The sequence below is a fragment of the Mercenaria mercenaria genome, chromosome 1, assembly GCF_021730395.1.
Source record: "Mercenaria mercenaria strain notata chromosome 1, MADL_Memer_1, whole genome shotgun sequence".
In the NCBI taxonomy this organism is placed as follows: domain Eukaryota; kingdom Metazoa; phylum Mollusca; class Bivalvia; order Venerida; family Veneridae; genus Mercenaria; species Mercenaria mercenaria.
This window is the reverse complement of record NC_069361.1, coordinates 102,102,230-102,123,984: the sequence shown is the minus strand read 5'-3', so window position 1 is coordinate 102,123,984 and position 21,755 is coordinate 102,102,230. Positions and strand designations below refer to the sequence as shown.

Genomic DNA, 21,755 nt, shown 5'->3' with positions numbered 1-21,755 from the left:
AAGGTTTCTGAACATTTCTGGTCCATAAACAAATACCAGTTTGTACAATCCATCGCAAGTGGTTATGATTCTTAAATTTGTCAGCATGAACTTAAATTTGCTTTATAGTTTTCAGATTGAAAGATACATAAAAGTGAACAAGAAATATTGACAAACATTTGCCAGCATTGCCTCGTTTTCATTTCAAACAGGTGCAATATGATCACATGTTAAATTAGTATGTTAAATTTTAATAGAAAATTATTAATCTATTCAGTGGTAACATGGAAATTTTGTCAGATTTCACCAGGTAATGATAATATCTGAAACTCAAATTTACTGAGATTTTTAATGCCTTGATATATTAGGTAAGACTTACTCCAATAAAGCACAAATTATCAATCTCAGGCTAGCAACAAGTGAGTAAGAACACAGTATGATATAAAGCTCTGTTGATAGTTATTGTCAGATGAGGAACTACTTCCCGCTCAACTGCTGCAACAAGTGTGTACTTATACAGGATGATATGAGGTTTTGTTTGTGCCTAGAATACATTAGAGTGCATAACACTGTTAAAATGATATGTAAACATGGTTTGAACTATTGATGATTTCCTGTGGTCAGTACAGTTGGTCAGAGGTCAAGGTCACTGTGACTTTGACAGTGAAAACAGTTTCAGGTCAATAACTACAGAATGTTTTTGTCTACAGTCCACAAACTTCATCAGTTGATCATTGGTGGTCAGTAGGTGACCCTTATTTTGTTCAGAATCAGTAGGTCAAAGGGATAGTAATTCCAAGACTGACAATGGGGCAAGCCATCTTTCAGTCATACATGTTTTACAAACAGCTGCTGTAGAAGATGTACTGTAGAAACTAGATTTATTTTAACATTGTATTATGATCTTATATTCAGAATGGACTTGGATCAAGTAGTGAAGACTATACAAGAGGACAAGATATTTTAGATATCTGGTTTGACAGTGGCTCCTCCTGGGCAGCAGTTTTAGGTAAACTTTGATTACAGGTAATATTATGGCTAATCTTTTATGATTCTGTCTTGGTCCTTGAGGTAAATACAGTGTGCTTATATAAATGAAAATTTGTTAAATCTGGAGTGGCTTGCTTAGTTTGAAAATATGAGTTGGGAACAAATTTGTCTTGTGTAAGACTAAATACATTTTTGGCAAATGATTCCAAAATACGTTTGGTTCAAAACGTGTGATGTTTGATGTGTAACAATGTTAACAGCACAAATAACTAATGAAATCTGTTATTATTGCATGACTTCTTAATCCTTATATAAATTGCCATTCTATGGTTTGTGCTATGACTCCTATATCCAACACATAATTATTAACTTGACTAAATGGTCAAAACTTTAAAAATACACAGTTGTACTTTTTTTAGTAGCAGGGCCTTTAGTAAGTATGTATTGATGGTGTAATATTTTATATATCTGTGCTTAACTGAACATGATGGTCACAGACCTAAGTCAGTTGTTTTCCTCGAGTGCAACTTTTTGATTCAACATATTGTTTTTGCCATGTCCGTCCGTCTGTCCTTCCGTATGTCACACTTCAATTACTATCAATAACTGGGGAACCATTTGACCTAGAACCTTCAAACTTCATAGGATGGCAGGGCTTATGGAGTAGACGACCTGTATTGTTTTTCGGGTCACTCCGTCAAAGGTCAAGGTCACAGGGGCGCAAACATGGAAAACCATTTCCGATCAATAATTGGAGAACCACTTGACCCAGAATGTTGAAACTTCATACGATGATTTGGTCATGCAGAGTAGATGACCCCTATTGATTTTGGGGTCACTCTAATAAAGGTCAAGGTCACAGGGGCCTGAACATGGAAAACCATTTTCAATCAATGACTTGAGAACCACTTGACCCAGAATGTTGATACTTCAGAGGATGATTTGGACATGCAGAGTAGATGACCCCTATTGTTTTTTGGGTCACTCTGCAAAGGTCAAGGTCACAGGGGCCCTGAACATGGAAAACCATTTCTGATCAATAACAGGAGAACCACTTGACCCAGAATGTTGAAACTTCATACGATGATTGGTCATGCAGAGTAGATGACCCCTATTGATTTTGGGGTCAATCTGTTAAAGGTCAAGGTCACAGGGGCCTGAACATGGAAAACCATTTCCAATCAATAACTTGAGAACGTCTTGACCCAAAATGTTGAAACTTTATAGGTTGATTGAACATGCAGAGTAGATGACCCCTATTGATTTTGGGGTCACTTGATCAAAGGTCAAGGTCACATGGTCATGTAAAATCATTTCAGGACAGTACTGTAATTTGAGAACCACTTGACTCAGAATGTTGAAACTTTATAGGATGATTGGACATGCAGAGTAGATGACCCCTAATGATTTTGGGGTCGCTTCATCAAAGGTCAAGGTCACAGGAGCCTGAACAATAGCTTGAGAACCACTAGGCCCAGAATGTTGAAACTTAGTGGGATGAATGGACATGCCAAGTAGATGACCCATATTGCAGCCAACCATCAGTTTCTCCTTGACCTTCGCTCCTCTCCCTTATTGACTTCTTGCCTATACGACTATGCATTTGGGGAGACATGCGCTTTTTTACAAAAGCATCTTCTAGTTTTAAAATGTTTAGAACCAGACAAGCAAGCAGATGTGTATATGGAAGGAACTGATCAGTTCAGAGGTTGGTTTCAGTCCTCACTTCTCACATCAGTGGCTGTACAAGATAAAGCTCCCTACAAGTAAGGTTACCTCCTACAGATGTAATTTTTCAAAGTTTATGATTGGCTGAGTGGTTCAAGTGTCAAGCATTTCAGATGGGGATTCGAATTGTTGATCTCCAGCACTATGTTACAGATGTATTGATACAGACTGTAAAATTTTCAAGCAGTCATTTAGGTCAGTTAGTGCAAAGTTGAGAAAACTGTCTTCGATATGAAATTAAATGTAATATATTTACAAGACTTTCTTCCTTATAGATCTATTCCATAGAAGACTGTTTCCTTCCTCCGCAATATAAATTCTTTGTAGTGTAACATGATCTTTGCTTTTCGTTTTGGTTTCTGGTGTTAAAAAAGGACATTTTGTCTTGTTTTAAGTATATAATGTAACAGAATACTTCACTAATGTAGGAGTTTGGTAGTTCATGGATTTACTATGGATGAAGATGGTAGAAAGATGTCAAAGTCTGTTGGTAATGTGGTAGATCCAGATGTTGTTATCCATGGAGGCAAGGTATGTTTATTGCTGGCCTCATGATATGCAGTTTGATAATACATGTAATTAACAGATCATTCTGATATCTTGTTATCCTATTCTATTTTGAATAATACAGAGGTCTTTCAAATGAAAAGGAAAAGTATATTTGTTTTTTCAAATCGGTCTTTTACTGAAACATTTTTATGTTCTGCTATTCAGTTACTGTTTCTTAAAAGCAAACTGTATATTTTAGAACAAAAAGAAAGAGCAAGCATATGAAGCTGATGTATTGGGATGGTGACTGCTTATGTTAAACTTATTCATGTCCTATTTTGTATTCTATAACAACCAAATAGAGCCAACATACAGAGCTTATGTATTGAGATGATGGGCTGCTGTTAACTTTTTTACATTTCCTTTTAACAGTTCTGTAGTCTAGAACAAAGAGAAAGAGCCTTAATATGGAGCTGATGTATTGAGATGGTGGCTGCTGTTGCTAACTTAATTAATCTCTATCTTTTCTATATTCTAGAACAAAGAGAAAGAGCCAGGATACAGAGCTGATGTTTTGAGATTTTTGGCAGCTGCTGCTAACTTGCTTAATCATTTTGTGTTCTATATTATAATATGCTTGTTTCTGTTAAAATACGCTTACGCTAAAATCATGTTGCTTTAACATGCAGGGACGTCAAATGCTGTTGGGACTAAGAAAGAGTGCTACATTTAATCACTGTTTTAGATTAAGGGCATATTAGAATCAATATAATGCATTAGCAAAATTGTGTTTTACTTAAATTGATAAACTCAAAATCAGTTATACGACGCCAGAAAAATTAACTCGGGCTACACACTCATGAAATTATTCTGCGGCATATACCGGTAACCTCTTTTCGTATATTAATAATGTTAAAACACAGTTTTCTTATACTTTTTTTCTTAATTATAGAACAACGAGAAAGAGCAAATATAAGGAGTTGATGTATTGAGATGGTGGGCTGCTGTTGCTGTCTTATTCATTTCCTTTTTAGCTCACCTGTCACAAAGTGACAAGGTGAGCTTTTGTGATCGCCCGGTGTCCGTCGTCCGTCCGTGCGTGCGTGCGTCCGTCCGTAAACTTTTGCTTGTGACCACTCTAGAGGTCACACATTTTTCATGGGATCTTTATGAAAGTTGGTCAGAATGTTCATCTTGATGATATCTAGGTCAAGTTCGAAACTGGGTCACGTGACATCAAAAACTAGGTCAGTAGGTCTAAAAATAGAAAAACCTTGTGACCTCTCTAGAGGCCATATATTTCACAAGATCTTCATGAAAATTGGTCAGAATGTTTACCTTGATGATATCTAGGTCAAGTTCGAAACTGGGTCACGTGGGGTCAAAAACTAGGTCAGTAGGTCTAAAAATAGAAAAACCTTGTGACCTCTCTAGAGGCCATATTTTTCATGAGATCTTCATGAATATTGGTCAGAATGTTTATCTTGATGATATCTAGGTCAAGTTCGAAACTGGGTCACGTAGGGTCAAAAACTAGGTCATTAGGTCTAAAAATAGAAAAACCTTGTGACCTCTCTAGAGGCCATATTTCTCAATGCATCTTCATGAAAATAGGTCAGAATGTTCATCTTGATGATATCTAGGTCAAGTTCGAAACTGGGTCACGTGGGGTTAAAAACTAGGTCAGTAGATCTAAAAATAGAAAAACCTTGTGACCTCTCTAGAGGCCATAATTTTAATGAGATCTTCATGAATATTGGTCAGAATGTTCACCTTGATGATATCTAGGTCAAGTTCGAAACTGGGTCATGTGGGGTCAAAAACTAGGTCAGTAGATCTAAAAATAGAAAAACCTTGTGACCTCTCTAGTGGTCATATTTCTCAATGGATCTTCATGAAAATTGGTCAGAATGTTTGTCTTGACGATATCTAGGTCAAGTTCGAAACTGGGTCATGTGCGGTCAAAAACTAGGTCAGTAGGTCTAAAAATAGAAAACCTTGTGACCTCTCTAGAGGCGATATTTTCAATGGATCTTCATGAAAATTGGTCAGAATGTTTACCTTCAATATATCTAGGTCAGGTTCGAAACTGGGTCACGTGGGGTTAAAAACTAGGTCAGTAGATCTAAAAATAGAAAAACCTTGTGACCTCTCTAGAGGCCATATTTTCCATGAGATCTTCATGAATATTGGTCAGAATGTTCACCTTGATGATATCTAGGTCAAGTTCGAAACTGGGTCACGTGGGGTCAAAAACTAGGTCAGTAGGTCTAAAAATAGAAAAAACCTTGTGACCTCTCTAGAGGCCATATTTCTCAATGGATCTTCATGAAAATTGGTGAGAATGTTCAGCTTGATGATATCTAGGTCAGGTTCGTAACTGGGTCATGTGCGGTCAAAAACTAGGTCAGTAGGTCGAAAAATAGAAAAACCTTGTGACCTCTCTAGAGGCCATATTTTTAACGAGATCTTCATGAAAATTGGTGAGAATGTTCACCTTGATGATATCTAGGTCAAGTTTAAAAGTGGGTCACGTGCGTTCAAAAACTAGGTCATTAGGTCAAATAATAGAAAAACCTTGTGACCTCTCTAGAGGCCATATTTTTCAATGGATCTTCATGAAAATTGGTCAGAATTTTTTATCTTGATGATATCTAGGTCACATGTGCTCAAAAACTAGGTCACTATGTCAAATAAAAGAAATAACGATGTCATACTCAGTTGAACACTGGGTCATGTGGAGATAGGTGAGCGATTCAGGACCATCATGGTCCTCTTGTCTATATTTCAGAACAGAAATAAAAGCCTGCATGCAGAACCAGTATATTGAGATGGTGGGCTGCTGTTGCAATTTCTCTTGTACATTTTGTGTTCTATAATCTAGAACAAAGAGAAAGAGCAAACATATGGAGCTGATGTATTAAGATGGTGGGCAGCTGTTTCTAACTTATTTAATCACTTCCTATTCTAGAACAAAGAGAAAGATTGAGCATATGGAGCTGATGTATTGAGATGGTGGGCAGCTGTTTCTAACTTATTTAATCACTTCCTATTCTAGAACAAAGAGAAAGAGCGAGCATATGGAGCTGATGTATTGAGATGGTGGGCAGCTGTTTCTAACTTATTTAATCACTTCCTATTCTAGAACAAAGAGAAAGAGCCAGCATATGGAGCTGATGTGTTGAGATGGTGGGCCGCTGTTTCTAACTTATTTAATCACTTCCTATTCTATATTCTAGAACAAAGAGAAAGAGCCAGCTTATGGAGCTGATGTATTGAGATGGTGGGCAGCTGTTTCTAACTTACAGACACACTCAACTATTGGGAAAGCTAAACTTGATCAAATGTTAGGAGATCTCTATGAGGTAGTTTACTGAATTCTTGGACAATTTCTTTGTGTTAAGCAGTTACAAGGCAAATTGTTAAGTGAACAAATAATTTATAGCAAAACTGTGTTTTAAAACTATTTATTTACAATGGGCGGTTATACGGATAATAGCTGGTGTGTATAAATAGTGTTCAAACACGGTCTTGCTGTAAGTTATTTCAAATCTAATATCTCTTTTATTGTGAAATTTAGATCAAATATGATAGATCTGTTTCTTTACACGTATGTGGCACCAAATGGTAGGTCGTCATGCTCCTTTGTTTAATACATGCCAGGACCAGAAATGGTAATTTGTCTTGCCGAAGTTCCATTGGGGTGCAAATGATGGCCAGTTACTTTGCACGGTGAATAACCAACTTGGTGTGTGTGTATATATTAAAACAGTTGTGCTATATGACATTTCGTTTTAAACATGCTATTAAATAAAATATTTTATCAAATTTGTTAGCCCTATTTCTCGATGCATGTCTGGTGGTAAATATCATGTGATGTGATGTCAGCATAATATAAGCATTGCTAGTCATATCAGAATATGAATTATGACAGATTTTAAGAATCTTCTACTGGTTGTTACTGCAGGAATATCTGGTTTGAAGTAGTAACCAGACATTGTCAAGTTTTGGCCGGAATAGTATGGGTGAATCCTCACCAGAATCTGATGCCAGTTATAGATGATTGTTATTGCATTTTGTATTCTACAGATGATATAATTACTATTTGTCATATTCAAACATGATGTGTGCACTGTCATGATTTTTCGGGGGGCATATTAGTTTCCAACTGTCAGTCCGTTCGTTGGTTTGTTAGTACGTTCGTTCGTCACAACGTTAACTTTTTGCATGAAGACACTTTACTCGCAAACCACTGCACCCAGGACCTTTAAACTTCACAAGCTGATAGTACTTATTGAGTACACCACCCCTACTGACCTTGGGGTCACCAGGTCAAATTCTACATTCGTTAGTTCGTTCGTTCGTCACAACGTTAACTTTTGCATGAAGACACTTTACTCGCGAACCACTGCACCCAGGACCTTCAAACTTCACATGCTGATAGTACTTATTGAGTACACCACCCCTACTGACTTTGGGGTCACTAGGTCAAAGGTCAAGGTCACAGGGACCAACGTTAACTTTTTTGCATGAAGGCACTTTACTCGCGAACCACTGCACCCAGGACCTTCAAACTTCACATGCTGATAGTACTTATTGAGTACACCACCACTACTGACTTTGGGGTCACCAGGTCAAAGGTCAAGGTCACAGGGGCCAACGTTAACTTTTAGCAGGAAGGCACTTTACTCGCGACCACTGCACCCAGGACCTTCAAACTTCACAGGCTGATAGTACTTATTGAGTACACCACCCCTACTGACTTTGAGGTCACCAGGTCAAAGGTCAAGGTCACAGGGGCCAACGTTAACTTTTTACATAAAGGCACTTTACTCGCGAACCACTTCACCAAGGACCCCTAAACTTCACATGCTGATAATACTTAATGAGGACACCACCACTACTGACTTTGGGATCACCAGGTCAAAGGTCACGGTCACAGGGGCTAACGTTAACTTTTTGCATGAAGGCGCTTTACTCGTGAACCACTTCACCCAGGACTCCTAAACTTCACATGCTGATAGTACTTAATGAGTACACCACCCCTACTGACTTTGGGGTCACCAGGTCAAAGATCACGGTCACAGGGGCTAACGTTAACTTTTTGCATGAAGGCACTTTACTCGCGAACCACTTCACCCAGGACCTTTAAACTTCACTTGCTGATAGTACTTAATGAGTACACCACCCCTACTGACTTTGGGGTCACCAGGTCAAAGGTCAAGGTCACAGGGGCCACTGTTTACTTTTTGCATGAAGGCACTTTACTCACGAACCACTTCACCCAGAACCTTTAAACTTCGCATGCTGATAGTACTTAATGAGTACACCACTCCTACTGATATTGGGGTCACCAGGTCAAAGATCACGGTCACAGGGGCTAACGTTAACTTTTTGCATGAAGGCACTTTACTCGCGAACCACTTACTCCAGGACCTTTAAACTTCACATGCTGATAGTACTTAATGAGTACACCACCCCTACTGACTTTGGGGTCACCAGGTCAAAGGTCACAGTCACAGGGGCCAATGTTAACCTTTTGCATGAAGGCACTTTACTCACGAGCCACTTCACCCAGGACCTTCAAACTTCACATGCTGATAGTACTTACTGAGTACAGGTCACCAGGTAAAAGGTCAAGGTCACCAGGTCAAAGGTCAAGGTGCTGCGGGGGCATTTGTCACCATTAGTGACAGCTCTTGTTATTTACAAAAATATCTTTTATTTACAGTTGAGAAAGATGTTAAGGTTCCTTCTAGGAAACATCAGCACAGGAATTCTTCAGGAACATGTAGACTACAACTTACTGTGGCCCCAAGACAAGTACATGTTGTATCAGCTCTACCATCTCGGCAGTAAGGTATTTGCTCAGTTTTGTAGGTTTTCTTATTGTTGTATCCTTGAAGTCGGTCTAGTATTTTAGATTTGCTTTGTCCATAGTTACATTGTGTCTTAAATCTTAAGTTTTGATTTTGCAGAATTGATTCTTACATATGTAGAAAATAGAATTTGAAAGGGGCATTTCAGCCAGACAAAACTAAAACCATTCCCAGTAAAATTCTCTCATTTTTTTATGAAGCAGACAAATTCCTCCTGCTGCTTTAACAGGCAGAACAAAAACAGTCTCACAAATACTTCAAAGCATACAAAACCTCAGCTGCTGAAAGTTCAAACTGGATGAAACCCTTTTCTTGTTTTACACAGGTAGGACAAATGAAAATGTGTATAAAGAATAGCTTGTACATGTTATTCTGTTGTGAGTAAAGTAATTTGATATTAACACAAAAGTATTTGTTAATTTTTATAGGCCTAAGGGACGTATTATGTTATGACTCTGGTGTCCATCTTTCTGTCTGTCCGTTCGTTAACAATTTCGTGTCTGCTCTGTAACTCTTGAAGTGATGAAAGGATTTTAAAGAAACTTGGCACAAATGTTCACCACATTGAGAGGACGTGCAGGATGCATGTTTTGGATAGCTCGCTTCAAGGTCACACCTAGGCGTCAAAGGTCATACCTTCGGGTGTATATTGCTCGGCATTGCGGTGCTCTTGTTAAAAAAGTTACAATACATAATTTTTCAAAATTGAACATGACAAAGACATTACTTTTAAACATTATATTTTTTTACACAGGTAGCAGAATTTTATGAAAATTATGACTATGTGAAGCTGCTGCGAACAGTAGACAAGTTCTGTAAAGATGATGTTTCCAAGTTTTATTCAGTAATGGTGAAAGACAGGTATGTAGCTTTCACATCGTATGTGCAAGTGTGTGATCCAAACAACAATTATTTCCTAAACTATGTGATTATTGTTATAATTACAAGTTTATAATTTATACAAAGTGTAAACAAAACAAATCAGTTACCACAGAAACACCTCATTTCTCAGAAATACACTCTTCTCTCTGAAGCATCATTATATCTAAGAAACATACTCATTTTTAGCTTGATTATTCGAAGAACAAGTAGAGCTATCCTACTCACCACGGCGTCAGCGTCGGTGTCGGCGTCACAGCCTGGTTAAGTTTTTTGTACCAGTCCACTTTTTGACAAAGTCTTTTGAGATAAAACTTTGAAACTTTCAACACTTGTTTACCATCACCATGTCCAGTTGTAGGCAAGAGTACATAACTCTGTCAAGCATTTTGACTGAATTATGGCCCCTTTTGGTTTAGAAATCTTGGTTAAGTTTTTCATACCAGTTCATACTTTGACAAAATCTTTTGAGATAAAGCTTTGAAACTTTCAACACTTGTTTACCATCACCATGTCCAGTTATAGGCAAGAGTACATAACTCCATCTAGGATTTTGGCTGAATTATGGCCCCTTTTTGACTTAGAAATCTTGGTTAACTTTTTCGTACCAGTCCACATTTTGACAAAGTCTTTTGAGATAAAGCTTTGAAACTTTCAACACTTGTTTACCATCACCATGTCCAGTTGTAGGCAAGAGTACATAACTCCATCAAGGATTTTGACTGAATTATGGCCCCTTTTGACTTAGAAATCTTGGTTAAGTTTTTCGTACCAGTTCATATTTTGACAAAGTCTTTTGAGATGAAGCTTTGAAACTTTCAACACTTGTTAACTATCACCATGTCCAGTTATAGGCAAGACTACGTAACTCCATCTAGGATTTTGGCTGAATTATGGCCCTTTTTTGACTTAGAAATCTTGGTTAAGTTTTTCGTACCAGTCCACATTTTGACAAAGTCTTTTCAGATAAAGCTTTGAAACTTTCAACACTTGTTAACCATTACCATGTTCAGTTATAGGCAAGAGTACATAACTCCCTCAAGGATTTTGATTGAATTATGGCCCCTTTTGACTTAGAAATCTTGGTTAAATTTTTTGTACCAGTTCATATTTTGTGTAAAGTGTTTGACATATGGCTTTGAACTTTTATAACTTGTTCATTATAATAGTCTCTTTCACTAGACAAGAGTACATAACTCTGTCATCAATTTTGGCTGAATTATGGCCCTTTTTAGATTTGGAAATTGGTTCTGTTTTTGTACATGTCCACATTTTGTCAAAATTATTTGACATATGGCTTTTAAACTTTAAACACTTGTTTATCATCATGATTTCCATCTGTAGGCAAGAGTACATAACTCTGACAACTATTTTGGCTGAATTATGGCCCTTTTTGAACTTTGAAATTTGTTCAGGGTTTCTTACAAGTCCGCGTTTTGTCAAAACTATTTGAACTGTGGCTTTGAAACTTTTAACACTAGTTTATCAACATGATTTCCATATGTAGGCGAGAGTACATAACTCTGTCAACTTTTTTGACTGAATTATGGCCCTTTTCAGACTTAGAAATTGGTTAAATTTTTCATACAAGTCCATATTTTGCCTGACATATAACATAACATATTTGCCATCATGGTCATACATTGCCATTTAGTGCAAGACTAATCAAAATTCACAAGTACAGGAACATTTTTGTGTTTAAGCCATTATTTCTTTTTTCTGAAAATCTGTGGTAATATTTTGACCCCATTCTTCAATCAATTTTTCGAATAGTCGAGTGCGCTGTCATTCGACAGCTCTTGTTTAGAAACACCCTACATCTCAGGTACACACTTAGAAACACCCTTACTTCTCAAAATATTGCAGAAACACATACCTCAGAAACACCCACACGTCACAGAAACCCTCACATTTCAGGGAAAAAAAAACAGAAAAAAATTATGTCATAAACACTCAAATACCTCAGAAACACCCACATGTTGCAGAAACCCTCACTTCTCAGAAACAACCGCATGTTGCAGAAACCCTCAATTCTCAGAAACACCCTTATACCTCAGAAACACCCACAATGTTACAGAAACCCTCACTTCTTAGAAACACCCTCATGTTGCAGAAACACTTGTTGCAGAAACCCTCACTTATCAGAAACACCCACCTACCTCAGAAACACTCACATGTTGCAGAAACCCTCACTTCTCAGAAACACCCTCATACCTCAGAAACACCCACAATGTTACAGAAACCCTCACTTCTTAGAAACACCCTCATGTTGCAGAAACACTTACATGTTGCAGAAACCCTCATCACAAACACCCACATACCTCAGAAACACTCATATGTTGCAGAAACCCTCACTTCTCAAAAACACCCTCGTGTCTCAGAAACACCCTCATACCTCAGGAACACCCACATGTTGCAGAAACCCTCACTTCTCAGAAACACTCACATGTTGCAGAAACCCTCACTTCTCAAAAACACCCTCATGTCTCAGAAACACCATCATATCTCAGAAACGCTCATATATCAGAAACACTTATCCCCCAGAAACGCACTATTATCTCAGAAACACACTCTTATGAGAAATATCCAAAGATCTTTAAAAAAAACCCTTATATCTCAGAAACACTTGTATATCTCAAACACTACCTTATGTTTTAGAAACAGATTATGATCAGACATTTGTAGTTGGAAAGCAGAGTTGAAAGTGATTCATTTGTCTTTTAAGATAGGCTTATCACAGCCAAAGAATTGATGTGCAGTTGACGTGATAATTCTTGAGATACAGTAATTATTTGCAGGTGTTATTGTGGTGAGAAGGAGAGTTTACCTCGTCAGGCCAGTTTGACAACCCAGTACTATATCCTAGATGTTCTAATGAGATCACTTGCACCAATTTTACCTCATCTTGCCGAAGATCTGTATTACCATTATCCTCCTAGTAGACGGAAAAAAGGTATGCATGTTTTTGTTATGGAAGAATTAGATCTATTTTCATTCTAAGACTTGCAAAATTCCTTGGGTTAGAGACTAAACACTGTTTATGTGCCAAGTGTTAGTAGCAATTGTATATTCATACCCGATTTGACAAAAATGAAAAGACATTGTAACTGTAGTCAATTCACTGTGAGTAATTTTGGTAATACCCCAGTCACACATACGGTGCAGATAGCTATGTCTAACCATGGATAGAAACGTAGTAATCCGTATCGTTCGGTACCTGAGTGGTACAGATTGATGCGGATTACTCCTTTAAGGTATGGCTCAGGTACGGATCAATATGTATTACTACGTTTCTGTCCTAGTCGTAGCTATCCGCGCCGTATGTGTGACTGGGGTATTAGGTAGTATTTCATCTGTTAGTGAGGTCAGGAAAAGCCATGTCAACATCTGTTGTTAATATTCCATACAAAAGTACCCTAAATTTAATAGGAGACACAGCATGTTATTTCTCTATTTTAGATGTGGACAGTATATTCAAAACTGGTTGGTTTAGTCTTCCGGAGGAGTGGAATAACATAAATATAGTACATACTTTCGAGCCAGTTATTGATATCAAAGAACACCTGCAAGATATTATCCAGTCGGAACCTTCCATTGAGTTTGATGTCATGATATATACAAGCAGTCTTCTGTATAACAAATTACAAGTAAGACTTTTATGTTGATGTAATTGCTGTCTGAAATACATTTTTTATATCTAGATTAATTTGTGATGGAAAAAAACAGGTTCAGCTATTAAATAATAAAAAAAAAAACAACCATTACCTCTTGATGCTTAGAACTTGATTAAAGCTAGAAAATGTGGCACAAGCTACTTACAAGATTACAGATCAAGCATGAACTGATATAAGATGCATGTCAGGTAGACAAGGTAACTACATTGTCATATTTATCGCTTAAAGTATCCAGTTCTGGAACACATGATACAGAGCTGATGTACTGGAGGATTAGTTATGCATTATTAAGTGGTATATAATGCTATACTGTATTTGACCAGGAGCTACAGAGTGAACATACATCGAGTGAATCAGCTCTCTGTGAGATACTACAGACTGCCAGCACTACACTGACAGATGAGGCCCTTACTGTGATACCAGACGAAGTTCAGGCAGTTAGTGGCATCTGTAATGTCCATATGAAAGGTTGGAATGTTTATGGATCCATTTTCCAAACTTTTTAAGATTTAAAAAATTTATGAGTTTATTTTGAAGTTTGTTTAAGCATATATAGTTCTCAAGGTTATTGCTCTGTTCCAACTATAGGTATATGATGAATTACCAATAAAAACATAAATCAGTGTGTAGAGGAGAAATTAATTTGATACAAGTCTGCCCAAATGTTTCGTATAAATTAAAAAATCACGATCAAAAAGGGGCCTCTGCAGCTGGGAGATTCCCACCACTGTGAACTGGAGCTTTACTGCATTCAGCTGACTTATGCAAGGTTGCTGGTTCTATGCAGGTGTCTGCACATGCCTGAACTTTGTCTGTAGACCTATAGCAAGCGAATTTTATTAAAAACTTGTACATGTTGGGAGGAAAATCATGTTGTGTTGACACTATTAATTTCTAGCCAATGGTAAAGATTCAATATCAATACAATATATTAGAGACACAACTTGTATCACTGTAGCTGAAATATAATACATGAATTTTTCAGATGGGTTCAAACATCCAGAGAAGTATGTTATCATCTTGAAGGATACAGATCGTTTCATCTGTGAACGATGCAGAAGGTTTACATCCGAGTCGGCAAAATCACCGTGTCCAAGGTGCTTGGATGTTTTAGCTACTGGATGGGAAAACTAACAAAATTAAGACCGGGGGTCAAGAGTCCAGTGTTAAAAGATATTCAGAATTGTAAAATATTGGTGAATTTGAATAAGGCACCAAAGCCTTATAGTAAGAAATATTAAGAAAATGCATCAGTAGGAGGGAGCAGACATTTTGTGGAACACTCAAGTGTTGTGGACGAGTCAGTTTTGTTGGTGTATGGGAACAAGTTGAGGGAAGTTGAGAGAAGTGGGATTAATTATTCGTAGAGTTGTTCTGTGTCTATGTTAATAATGCTTGTGCTGTTTTCAATGTGTGTTGCTTTAGTTATTTCAGCTGTTATCTGAAGCCCCGCTGTCAGATTGTTAATTGTTGTCGAGTTGTTACAAAGTATAAAATATGTAAAGTCTATATATTCGGAATGTACATACTAGGGTACCTTCCTCCTGGTAAGTTGTAAAAATTAGGTAGGTATCATTCATGGAAGTTCATGCCCCATCTAAATTGAGAGCAGTGCTGCTTTTTATATCATTTAATGATTTAAAACAGCATGAATGTTACAAAGGTGCATATTGCTAAGAACGCTTCTTTTGGCTTTATACAAGTTTCATATTTTGTTATGGACTATTTACAGTATCAGTATTGGTCTAAGATATAAAACTATGCAATAACAAGTAAATAAAATTGTGTTTTGTAGAGCCATGGTTTTAGTGCATGTATCAGATCACCGCATTTTTCATGAGGGCATCATTACCAGTATGTTTTATTAGCACACCTGTCACATAGTGACAAGGTGAGCTTTTGTGATCGCCCTTCGTCCGGTCAGTCCGTCTCGTGCGTCAACAATTTCTTGTCTGCACGATAGTGGTTTCATTTATGATTTTATTTTAACCAAACTTGCACACAACTTGTATCACCATAAGATCTCCGTTCCTTTCTTGAACTGGCCAGATCCCATTACAGGTTCCAGAGTTATGGCCCCTGAAAGGGCCAAAATTAGCTATTTTGACCTTGTCAGCACAATAGCAGCTTTATTTATAATTTGATTTTTACCAAACTGGCACACAACTTGTATCACCATAAGATCTCGGTTCCTTTCTTGAACTGGTCAGATTCCATTATGGGTTCCAGAGTTATGGCCCCTGAAAGGGCCAGAATTAGCTACTTTGTCCTTGTCTGCACAATAGCAGCTTCATTTATGATTTTATTTTAACCAAACTTGCACACAACTTGTATCACCATATGATCTTGGTTCCTTTCTTGAACTGGCCAGATTCCTTTATGGGTTCCAGAGTGATGGCCCCTGAAAGGGCCAGAATTAGCTATTTTGACCTTGTCTGCACAATAGCAGCTTCATTTATGATTTGAATTTAATCAAACTTGCACAAAACTTGTGTCACCACAAGATCTCGGATCCTTTCTTGAACCGGCCAGATCCCATAATGGATTCCAGAGTTACGGCCGCTGAAAGGGCCAAAATTAGCTATTTTGACATTGTCTGCACAATAGCAGCTTCATTTATGATTTGATTTTAACCAAACTTGCACAAAACTTGTATCACCACAAGATCTTGGTTCCTTTTTTGAACTGGCCAGATTCCTCGATGGGTTCCAGAGTTATGGCCCCTTAAAGGTCCAAAATTGGCTATTTTGGCTTTTGCAGCCATATAGAGACTTCATTTATGGTTTTATTTGATACAAACTTCCAAAATATCTTCAACAACAATAAATCTTGGATTCCATGACAAATCAGATCCATTCGTAGGTTCCAGAGTTATTTTATATCTGATTACCTCCCCTGATTGTAATCAAAATGGATTTATATCAGTAAGTACTTAAAGGACTTATTTGAAATTTCATTATTGTCATTAGTTGGACTGAGCCAATGAGGGTAGATAACTATGGACTGATTTTATGTCAAATTACCTCCCTTTATTTCAAATTAAAATGGGTATATCTCCGTAACTAATGAAGATACTGATCTGAAATTTCATTTATGTCAACAGATTTATTTGGCAGATCCTTCTTTTGTTAACTTACAATCATTTTTTTTTTTTTTAATTACTTCCCTTTTACGTTACTATAATGGCTTGTTTTTAGTAACTTTTTTATTATTGGCCGTAGGGAAAAACCGAGACCACTTTAAACTTTTCTGTGGTACAACATGGATGGTACCTCCAAGTTTTAGGTGTATTTTGACATATCTGTACCTTGTAAAATTTTTTTTTTCTTTTTGGTTTAATTTCTTCCCTTTGTTGTTCCTTTCCTTTGGACTTAGATATTTTTTCTGAGGACCTTCTTGTCAAGTGCAATGATAACAGGTGAGCGATATAGGGCCATGTTGGCCCTCTTGTTGGATATTATCTGTCACCACTCATAACTGTGGAAGAAAATTTGTGATTTTTGCCTGATTAATATTGGTGGACATAAATTTTGCCAGATTTGATGAAATATTGTTCAAAATGTGCAACTTTTCCTTTCCTGTATGATATGTCATTTTTCAATTGCAGCCATTTTTAGCTCGTCTGGTTTTTGAAAAAAATCTACAAGGTATTGTAACTTGATCGTTTGTGTCGGCATTGGTTAAATTTTTTGTTTAGGTCCACTGTAAGAGCTACAGCTTTGAAACTTTGCACACTTGTTAACCATCATTAGGCGACTGTGTAGGCAAAGAACCATAACTCTGATACGCATTTTGTCAGAATTCTGGACTTTTTTTATACTTTTTGTTTAGGTCCACCTTTTCTCAAACACCACAAAAGCTACAGCTTTGAAACTTTGCACACTTGCTTATCATCATTAGTTGACTTCGTAGGCCAGGAACCATAACCCTGGTATGCATTTTGTTAAAATTATGGCCCTTTTTGTACTTAGAACATTTGTGTTTCTTGTTTAAATTTTTGTTTATGTCCACCTTTTCTCAAAAACTATAAATGCTACAGCTTTGAAACTTGTTTATCATTAGGGCACTACGTAGGTCAAGAACCATAACACTAACCTGCATTTTGTTAAAATTATGGCCCTTTTTGTACCAAGAAAATCTGGACTTTTTCTTACACTTGCATTCGAGTCATTCAGGTGGTGTGTCAACAAATAAATGGGCTCGACATTGTTGCCATTCGGGCTTCAGCACTCTAGTCGGATTTAAAAGTTTGGGTAAATATTGTTCTGCTTTGTAGAATGCTCATTTTGTTAAAAGAATCTATGGCCCGTCTTTGGAATATACCGTAAATTCGGCACGATATATTTAATTGCTTATGTTCACATATAAACAAACATGAATGTTTGATAGATTTGAAATATATTTGAGTGATTTTGATTCATTATTTTTTGCAATCATTAACTGTTACAACATAAGTTTTGCAATCATTAACTGTTACAACATATTTTTTTTTTTTGCAATCATTGAATATTACAACACAAGTAATTTTACATTAGTCAGGTATTTATTGAAATTATTATCTTAGGCATTTATTGAAAATATTTTTATGCCCCCCCCCCCCCCCCCACACACTTCATAGAAGAGGGGGTATACTGTTTTGCACATCGTCTGTAGGTAGACCATTTGGTTTCCGGTCAATTGTCAGAGAATGCTTGGTCTCGCTTCATCACAATTAATAGGATGAGTGTCTATGAGAAGTACCCTTTTGTTTTTAGAGTCAAAGTGACCTCTAGACTGGAAATAGTTTCTGCCCAATCACTGCAGATTGCTTTGGCCTACATTTATCATACTTCATAGGATGATTACCTATGATCAGTAGATAACCCTTTTGTTTTGGGGGTCAACTGGTCAATGTCATGGTGACCTGCATACTGAAAATGGTTAAAAATAAAAGAACATTTTAGCCTTCAATCACAACACTTCATAGGACTATTGCCTGTGGTCCGTAGACAAACCCAATTTTTTTTTTGTGGTCAAAGGTCAAGGTCACAGTGACCACAAGACTGAAAACTGTTTCCTTTCTATAATCAAAGAAAGCACTGGCTGTCAGCCCTAGCAAGATGATTTAAGTAGTAATTGGTAGATGACCCATTATTGTCCAAGTCACAGCATACAAAATTACATACCAACTGGCCATCATGGGAGGCATATGTGTTTTACAAACAGCTCTTGTTTAATTCAGTTATGAAAATAAACAAGTAAAACTTGTAATTTGTCTATGATTTTTCATGAAATACTTCAGGGTCAGAGATTATAAAACCAAAGTTGGAGACTAGTCTCAATATGCTGCCTTGTCATTGGTCAATATGATTTTCCTTGGATATAGGCAATTACATGCTTTAGATAAAACTTAGAATTTTAAATTTGGACATAGGATTCTTCAGAGTTGTTGTGTAAATCAATGGCAAATCCCATAAGCATCTTTCAAGCACAGATATGCACTTCATATGCCAATACGTTAAACAAGAGGGCTCAAGTCACTTACCCGACCTTGCCTGTTTGACCTGAGTATATGTACGACACACTGAATCATGGCTGGTAACAACTTCCATCAAGTATGAACTAGTAGCCCCTAAAAGGGGCCAGGTGCCACCATTTGGACATATTTGTGAGAGGAATGTACAATGATGCAACATACCAAGTTTCATAAAGATCAACCAAGCAGTTTGAGAAACAGTCATTTAAAGAATTTTCTATTTCTACCTCTAGAGCCCCTTAAAAGGGTCACACCTTAAAGTTTTGCATGCAAGTACCTATAGCTATCATTTAAAAGCATATAGCCTTGAAACTTATTTTTTCTTTTTTGGGTGAATTACCAACCTCATTGGGTCAAGTTCCATAACCCTGACATGTATTTTGGCCAAATTATGCCCCCTTTTGGTTCTTTTTTTAGGTCAATAGCCTACCTCACAGGATCAAGCCCCATACTTGTGCCCCCATTTTGGACTTAAAAAATCCAGGTTAAAGATTTGCATGCAAGTTACTATCTCAAAAACTAATGCAAATATTGAATTGAAACTTAAGATGTTTCTTCAGGTTTATAAAATTAGGTCATAGCATCAAGTCCAATAACTTTGGCATGTATTTTGCAAAATTATGTTGCCATTTGGACTTAAAAAATCCTGGTTAGTTTTGTATGCAAGTTACTATCACAAACACTAATGCAGATACTGGATTGAAACTCAACAGATATTTTAACATTTAGGATAGTATTCCTGTTTCTGGGACAACAATTCGAATAGCCAAGCACTGGCTGTCTTAAGGACAGCTCTTGTTAGCTATAGCTGCTCCTAAAAGGGCCAAAGTGCCCTCATTTTAACACATCTGGAAAAGAACTGTACAATGACATAACAGACCATGTTTGATAAAGATCCATCGAACAGTTCATAAGAAGTCACCCATACGAATAAAAATGGGAGAGGACCTTGAAATAATGCTACAAAGTTTGACGTAAATCTATCAAGGAGTTCATATGAAGAAGTTGTTTAAAGGTATTTCTTTTTTCAGCTCTAGTGGTCTTTAGGACCTCAGTGTTCCTCAAGACCATGTTTGATGAAGATCCATCAAATAACAAATAAGTTGTTTAACAGTATTACTTGTTTTAGTTTTAATGGCCACTGAAAATGGCCAAGTGTCCCATTTGAACAACATTTGGTGAGGATCTTACAATAATGCTAGAGATCAAGTTTGATGAAGATCCATCAAGTGATTATGAGAAGTTTAAAGTTATTTCTATATGCAGCTCTAACAGCCCCTTAAAGGGGCCAAAGGCCCTTATTTGAATACATTTTGGAGAGGACCTTATAATGATGCTACAAATCAAGTTCATGAGAAGAAGTCATTTATTGTATTCCTATCTTTAGCTCTAGCAGCACCTAAGAGGCCTTGGCTTCCACATGAACAAAATTGGGAGAGGACCTTATAGTAATGCTATGGAACAAGTTTGATGAACATCCATGAAGAGGGTCAGAAGTCGCTTAAAGTTATTTTCATTGTTAGTCTTTGCGGTCCGGATCTTATCTAATTCGGTTTGCAGGATTTCAATAAACATGATAAAACAAGAGCTGTCTCCATAGGATGACATATGCCCCCGATGGCACTTTGAATGAGTAGTTATGGCCGATGTTAGAGTTTAGGACCTTTGACCTACGGAGCTGGGTTTTGCGCGCGACACGTCGTCTTACTGTGCCACACATTCATGCGTAGTTATTTTAAAATCCATGCATGAATGACAAAGATATTGACCGGACACGCCCATCAATGCACTATCATGAAAAATGACCTTTAACGTCTAAGTGTGACCTTGACCTTTGAGCTACGGACCTGGGTCTTGCGCGCGACACATCGTCTTACTGTGGTACACATTCATGCCAAGTTATTGAAAATCCATCATGGTGACAAAGATATGACCGGACACGCCCATCAATGCACTATCCTTTAATGTCTAAGTGTGACCTTGACCTTTGAGCTACGGACCTGGGTCTTGCGCGCGACACGTCGTCTTACTGTGGTACACATTCATGCCAAGTTATTTGAAAATCCATCCATCGATGACAAAGATATGGACCGGACACGCCCATCAATGCACTATCCTTTTATATCTAAGTGTGACCTTGACCTTTGAGCTACGGACCTGGGTCTTGCGTGCGACACGTCGTCTTACTGTGGTACACATTCATGCCAAGTTATTTGAAAATCCATCCATCGATGACAAAGATATGGACCGGACACGCCCATCAATGCACTCTCCTTTAATGTCTAAGTTTGACCTTGACCTTTGAGCTACGGACCTGGGTCTTGCGCGCGACACGTCGTCTTACTGTGGTACACATTCGTGCCAAGTTATTTGAAAATCCATCCATAGATGACAAAGATATGGACCGGACACGAAAATTGCGGACAGACTGACAGACCGACAGACGGTTCAAAAACTATATGCCTCCCTTCGGGGGCATAAAAAGTAAACTGGTATAAAGAAATGCGGTTCAGTTGGATTGCTCGAGGAAGACAAGATTTAATGCCAATTGTATTTATATAGTCTATTTTCTGTCCATAAGGAGTCCTATCTCAGACATGATTTAATGGATTTCAATAACCC

The 21,755-nt window shown here is 37.4% G+C and overlaps 1 protein-coding gene across 1 annotated transcript in view; it reads left to right on the top strand.

Annotated features, from left to right (window-relative positions):
- LOC123563920 (isoleucine--tRNA ligase, mitochondrial-like) overlaps positions 1-18,038 on the top strand; it is a 37,673-nt gene extending 19,635 nt beyond the window's left edge. Inside the window, exons 14-23 of the mRNA XM_053518922.1 lie at positions 895-988; positions 2,627-2,735; positions 3,126-3,228; positions 6,426-6,551; positions 8,918-9,046; positions 9,820-9,926; positions 12,743-12,897; positions 13,404-13,591; positions 13,942-14,086; positions 14,604-18,038. Coding sequence (XP_053374897.1) covers positions 895-988; positions 2,627-2,735; positions 3,126-3,228; positions 6,426-6,551; positions 8,918-9,046; positions 9,820-9,926; positions 12,743-12,897; positions 13,404-13,591; positions 13,942-14,086; positions 14,604-14,752 — 1,305 coding nt within the window. The 3' untranslated portion in view covers positions 14,753-18,038. The remainder of the gene's footprint in view (positions 1-894; positions 989-2,626; positions 2,736-3,125; positions 3,229-6,425; positions 6,552-8,917; positions 9,047-9,819; positions 9,927-12,742; positions 12,898-13,403; positions 13,592-13,941; positions 14,087-14,603) is intronic.
- Positions 18,039-21,755: the final 3,717 nt, after the last annotated feature.